Below are 6,595 nucleotides of genomic sequence, written 5' to 3'. Positions count from 1 at the left end.
GCAAAACATTCTTTGACATCAACCTTATGAATGTTTTCTCAGGTCAATCTCCCAAAGCAACAGAAATAAAAGCAAAAATAAAGCAATGGGACCTAATCAAACTGACAAGCTTTTGCACAGCAAAATAAACCAAAAAGAGAATAAAAAGACAACTTACAGAATGGGAGAAAATAGTTTCAAATGATGCAACTAATAAGGGTTTAATCTCTAGAACATACAAGCAACTTATACAAGTCAACAGCAAAAAAAGCCAACAACCCAATGGAAAAATGAGCAAAAGACCTGAATAGACATTTCTCCAAGGAAGATATATAGATGGCCAACAATCTCATGAAAAAATGCTCAACACCACTGATTATAAGAGAAATGAAAATCAAAACTACCATGAGATACCACCTCACACCAGTCAGAATGGCCATCATTAAGTCCACGAATAGCAAGTGCTGGAGGGGTTGTGGAGAAAAGGGAATCCTCCTGCACTGTTGGTGGGAATGTTAGCTGCTACAGCCACTATGGAGAACAGTATGGAAGTACCTTAGAAATCTATACATAGAACTACCATATGACCCAGCAATCCCACTCTTGGGCATCTATCCGGACAAAACTCTACTTAAAAAAGACACATGCACTCGCATGTTCATTGGAACCATATTCACAATAGCCAAGACATGGAAACAACCCAAATGTCCATTAATAAATGACTGGATTAGGAAGATGTGGTATATATACACAATGGAATACTACTCAGCCATAAAAAACCCTGAAATAATGCCATTTGCAGTAACATGAATGGAACTAGAGACTCTCATACTGAGTGAAATAAGTCAGAGAGAGAAAGACAAATACCATATGATATCACTCATATCTGGTATCTAATACACAGCAGAAATGAACCTTCACACAGAAAAGAAAATCATGGACTTGGAGAATAGACTTGTGGTTGGCTGGGGAGAGTGGGAGAGACTGGGGGAGATTGGGATTAATGGATGCAAACTATTGCTCTTGGAATAGATTAACAATGAGATCCTGCTGTGTAGCACTGAGAACTATGTCTAGACACAACACAGCATGACAATGGGAGAAAAAATTACGTATACATGTATGTGTAACTGGGTCCTCATGCTGTACAGTGGGAAAAAAAAGTGTGTTGGGGGAAATAACAATAAAAAATAAATTAAAGTTAGAGAAAAAAAAGAAATTTTTAGGTATGGCTTTTTGGAGATTTTACCCTGCTTTGGGTCCTGTTTTTGACCTTCAAGTTTATAATAGAAAGAAGAATCCACATCAGTCTGATCAGTTTCTGTCATTCTGCGATTCAGTATCTGAGGTGCTGACCAAAATGTATAAAATTTATATAGGTCAGGTAATCCTGTGTTATATATACCCAAAAGAATTCTAAATTCTTCTGTGTATAGTTGCTAATCTTATCTGGCTTTAGGGAAATCCTTAATTATAATTATTAATTCAGCTGTGGTCTAAGATTTAAATTCTACGGTTTTCTGCCTATCTAGCTTATGGAAAGGTTATGTCTTTAGAGGCAACTGACATTTAAGGATCTTTGAAGTTGTTTGGAAACTGTAGGGGCTGGACAGTTGTCAATGCGGAGGGCAAACAGTTGGGAATATAAGGGGGAGGAAGGAGGGCTGGGGCTAGGGAATTAACTGGAAGAAAAAGAAAAGGAGGATTTTCTAGGAAAATGAATATATTTTGTTGGTGCCTAAGTTTGTCAAAATGTTCATTAACTTGGCCAAAGAAATCTTTTAGTGAAGCAATTTTTAAATCAGAATTTCCTTTGAAGGCCTCTGCATACAGATCAAAATATCTTATTCCCTTTGTTTTCTAAAGCACTTGTCAAATGAATGATTTTGTTCAAGTCACATGTTACCCAGAGCGGCCATTGAAGGTCCTAATTATCCCTGGTGAAGTTAATCCATTTAGAGAGAGAGAATTAGGATTCTAATGAAAATAATATAAGAAATAGGAGTTTTTCCTGGAGGAGGAGAGGACTCAGACAGCCCCATGAGAGCTGGCAGTGGTGGGTAGAAATGTGATGCTTGGGCATCTTGTGTCTTGGGCCCTCAGCTTGACAGTTGGTTGTCTCCAAATGCAAGGCTGACAATTTGTTCCCTACAGAGAGCCAATGAGAATAATGTCTCTGGGGAAAATATTTGGATGAAAGAAAAATATTACCCAGTTTTATTGGTGACCCACAGCCAAGTATGAATGAGAAGCACAAATTCACCTAGGAGGTTTATGAGGCTGGCTTGATCAACAAGCCTAAAGCCTAAATACTAAATACTGTGTCTGTGTTCTGCGCTGTGATTCTTCTTGTGACAAACAGCAACTTTGACAGCACCACACAAGTGGAAGCAAATTAGAGAGCAAAAGAGATGAAAAAGAATGGCCTAATTCCATCAAGGAGCTGAACTAATAGGAACCAATAACAAAACCTAGCACTAACCTAGTAATAAGTAGCTAGCAACAAAGGGGGAGGAGTTCAAATCCCTTTACTGCTGATTTACACTGTTGGTGTGGATTTGACAATCTGTGAGCAGCAAGATACAAGGGACCTTGTTATCTACAGATAATGTACGTGGCCAAAAGCTGGGGTCTGCTGTGAGGGGCAGTATATTGGTGAGACCTCCAGGAAAACTATGGAAATAAAAGAAGACCACCCAAATGAGAATGAACAAAGCCATTTCTTCAGAGCCTCCTCTAGCAAAGTAGTCAGCCACCATCACTTGAATTTGTTAGGGACTCAAAAGCAGGCAGGGGTAGGAAAGAATTACAGTTAAAAAAAAAAAAAGGAAGGCTTCAGGTGTGTTATGATTGGAAGTGGTTGTCATGGGAAAACTGGAGGGGGTCTGACTAGAAGAGGGGCATCTTATGCGATTAGTTTGGGGAACATTCTTGCCCTTCTCTAGTTGGTCCTGAGTTGGAAGCAGATACAAAAACAGGGAAGCTGAAAGTCATTGACCAATTTCTGACCATTCTGGGATGATTGCTACAGGGGTTTGGCTTCATCATAGGCCAGAGTTCTGTTGTCATATATGGTCTGGCCATTGTCCACTTGTATATTCAATATCTGAGAAGACATTGGTGTACACAGTCTGGGTAAAGAAATAAGATGTACATTCAAGAACAAGACTGTGCCCAAGATAAGATAAGGGGATCCATCTGAGGTCAAGCTGAAGGGGCAGGCTGTATGTAGATGGAGTGAGGGCTGTGTACTCAGGTGAGGGATTGGGCTGTGGGCAGGTGACTGGTCAAAGTGGAACAAGGAGGTTGGCCAGAGGCTTCCTTCCTTCCTTCCTTCCTTCCTTCCTTCCTTCCTTCCTTCCTTCCTTCCTTCCTTTCTTTCTTTCTTTCTTTCTTTCTTTCTTTCTTTCTTTCTTTCTTTCTTTCTTTCTTTCTTTCTTCAATTTTAGAAACTTTATTTTCCATCCACCCATTTCTATTTTAATAGTTTATGGAAGAACTTAAGACCACTCAGTGGTCATTCCTACCCATTCAGTGGCCTGAGAAGTGGGAGCTTCAGACCAATCTTCAGTGGCAGGCTGAGCACTCCAGTCTTCAGTAGGGAACTGCTGGATGGGCACAGAGGGCACCTGCAGGCCTTCAGACCAATCTGCCACCTCAGGTTGAGTAGCAGTGAACTCAGGAGCTGGAGCAGTCCATTCACCCTGAAATTCCTCCTTGGTCACATCCTTCTCAGCAGCTGCCTGCTCTTCCTTTTCAATCTCTTCAGGATCTCTTCGAAGTAGAGATCAGGCATGACTTCCTCTGGGTGTTCACAGGAGATGGTGCCACACATGCGTGGAACTTCCCGGGCAAGCACCCACCATATCAGACCCACTGAGCAAGCTCTCTTGTTGTTGCACGGGATAGCAATGTCCACGTAATGCAGAGGAGAGTCTGTGTTACACAGAGCAATGGTAGGCAGGTTAACATAAGAGGCCTCTGTGAGAGGCTGGTGCTCAGCCCTTGGATCAGTAACCACCAGAAGTCTTGGCTCCCAGAAGGCTACCTGGATCTGGTTAGTGAGGGTTCCAGGAATAAAGCGGCCAGCAATAGGAGTGGCTCCAGTGGCAGCAGCAAACTTCAGCACAGCTCTCTGAGCAGTATTCCTGGAGGATATGACACTGACATTAGCTGGGTTTTCACTGGCAACAATGGCATGAGCAGCCATTAAAATTTCTCCCAGGCTTTCTTCAGATTTATGATGTAGATGCCATCACTTTTCCTTTGGTAGATGTACTGTTCTATTGGGAAGTCAAGGTTGGTGCCACTTAGGTGGGTTTCTGCTGCAAGGAATTTGAGGATATCCTCCTCTTTCATTTGCAGGACATCAAGGGCTCCAGATATTGTGAAAGTTTCCCTTTAAGTTACCAAGGGAGTCGGGAACAACACCGTATGGACCCCTGTCTGGGTAGCGCAGAAAGAAGAGACTTCTTCCTAAAGGTAGGTTACTCATGTAGGGCTGACTCAATAATGAGTCAGATGAGCCTAGGAAGCTCTATTTCTGACCAGCTTTGATTTAAGCTCTTCCTACTTTCTGTTCATCTCCTTTGGCATTAGAGAGATCTTCCCCTAATTGCACCTGGTATATTTGAGGGAGTAGTTTTAGGTATAGTCTAGGGTTTGGGAGGAAGTGGCATGGCTTTGATAATAGGGGTCTGGGTGAAATTACACCCTGCAGTCTTTCCCTGCTGAGTGAGAAAAGTGTTATTACACCTGCCCACAAAGGTGTTTTGACAAGCACATCCTCTGATAAACTAGTACTTCCCCTGTGCCATTGTGTTAAGAATCAAGATGTTGTTTTGCTGCAAACCTCCCAGGTTGGTAGGGGTGAGGAGATGGTGGAATGATAGGGGCCTTGTTCCTTTCATTTTGCTGTTTGACACATTTCTTTCTCTGTAAAAGATTGCCTCTGGAATAACTATAATCCATAATCTCTAGTTATTGATCATCTAGAGTTGATTGAATGGGGACCGCAAGATTCTGCTAACAAAACCTTACTCATTGTCTTGTCACAGTGACTTGTGGCTTTTTTGGTTTGAGCATTGCCTTACATTCCTCTATTCATTCATTCCATAAATATGAATTATAGTGTATCAGGCCCTATATATATGGCACTTGGCTGGTTGCTGGGGGTAAAATGTAGAGTAAGAGATGGCCTTGACGTTCATAAGTCTCACACGCTATCATGGGAGTCAGATGATAAAACAAAAGTGGACTGAATCTAGTGCAATGAACACACAGGGCACTATATAACATCATGGAGGATACTGGGTGACTCAGGTAAGAGGGTGGCATTTCAAATGATTTTTAGAAATACTAAGCTTGAGAAGAGCAGACAAATGCACCTCAGGCAGAAGAAGAACATGTAGCAAAGTCTCAGGCTGGGAAAATCTTGGCATTCTTGGCACCAAAGGAAAGCTGATGAGTATGAGGATCAAGGGCATGAGCTGCAGCTAGAGAGGAAGCTGGGGTTGCACAAAGATGCAGAAAGGTATCTGTTTTTAATTCCAAATTTCCACATAGTAGAATCTTTTCAAGTAAACTATTTATTAAAATATAACATATAGAGAGAAAAATGCAAAATCATAGGTAAATGAAATAAACATACCTGTTTAACTATTGCCAAGATCCAGAAACAGAATGTTAACCCACTCTCGTTCCTCTGGGAGACTCCAGTGGACAACTAGCCATTCTCACCTGCCAGTCCTGGCGTGGCCTCTTTGTCAGCGGCTCCTGCAGGCTGGTCATCTTTCCTTCGGCTCCTCACTTGGGCTGATGACTTGGTCATGGTTACCTCTCCCACTAGACTTCAGGCTTCTTGAGGGTGGGACCATGGCTGTTCTGCTCACCCTTGGGTTGCCACTCTGGGCTTGGGTCTCTCATCATGATTGACCCACTGACCATCCAAGGTAGAGGCCACTCTTCTGACTGTGAACTCAACCACTCCACATGCTTTCAGGTTGCAAAAGATTTCCAAGTGTCTGGCAAATACTAACTGAGGTAATGAGTAAATGAAAATTAGCTGGTTTCCATGTTAACTCCTTGCAGCAGTTTAAGCCAGCAAGTGACTCTCTTAGCGCATTTGCATCTAAGCCATCAAGGCTGAACTGAATGGGAGAAAGGGGTTGTTGTGGTACCTTCAATCAATTTCTTGAAAAGGAAAATTAAAGTAGACATGGGTCTGTAAGTATAATTTTTTTAGAGTCCATTTGAGTGTGAGGAAGCTGGGTAAGCAGCATTTGGCAAAGGAGTTAGTCTCCCTTGTATGGTCCAGTCACACCTTGGCTGCACTTCTTGCTTAGGTCTAGTTTTATTATTTTTTTTTAAATACAGCTTTATTGATGTAATTCATATACCGTACAAATCAACTATTTAAAGAATACAATATAATGATTTTTAATTAGATTCAGAGTTATAAACAACTATCACCAGTCATTTTTATTTATTTATTTATTTATTTATTTATTTGTCTTTTCTAGGGCCGCACCCGCGGCACATGGAGATTCCCAGGCTAGGGGTCTGATCGGAGCTGTAGCCACTGGCCTGCACCACAGCCAGAGCAATGCTAGATCTG

The 6,595-nt window shown here is 41.8% G+C and overlaps 1 protein-coding gene across 1 annotated transcript; it reads right to left on the bottom strand.

Moving 5' to 3' along the window:
* On the bottom strand, window positions 1,663-5,809 carry LOC100154020 (40S ribosomal protein SA-like). Its single transcript, XM_021077684.1, is given in 5 exon segments — window positions 1,663-3,757; window positions 3,760-4,194; window positions 4,197-4,378; window positions 5,367-5,421; window positions 5,719-5,809. Coding segments are annotated over 5 exon segments (1,041 nt in total). The 3' UTR covers window positions 1,663-3,479.

Source organism: Sus scrofa, chromosome 17 (genome assembly GCF_000003025.6).
Source record: "Sus scrofa isolate TJ Tabasco breed Duroc chromosome 17, Sscrofa11.1, whole genome shotgun sequence".
NCBI lineage: Eukaryota > Metazoa > Chordata > Mammalia > Artiodactyla > Suidae > Sus > Sus scrofa.
The sequence above is the reverse complement of the archived record's forward strand: the minus strand, read 5'-3'. Positions and strand labels throughout refer to the sequence as shown.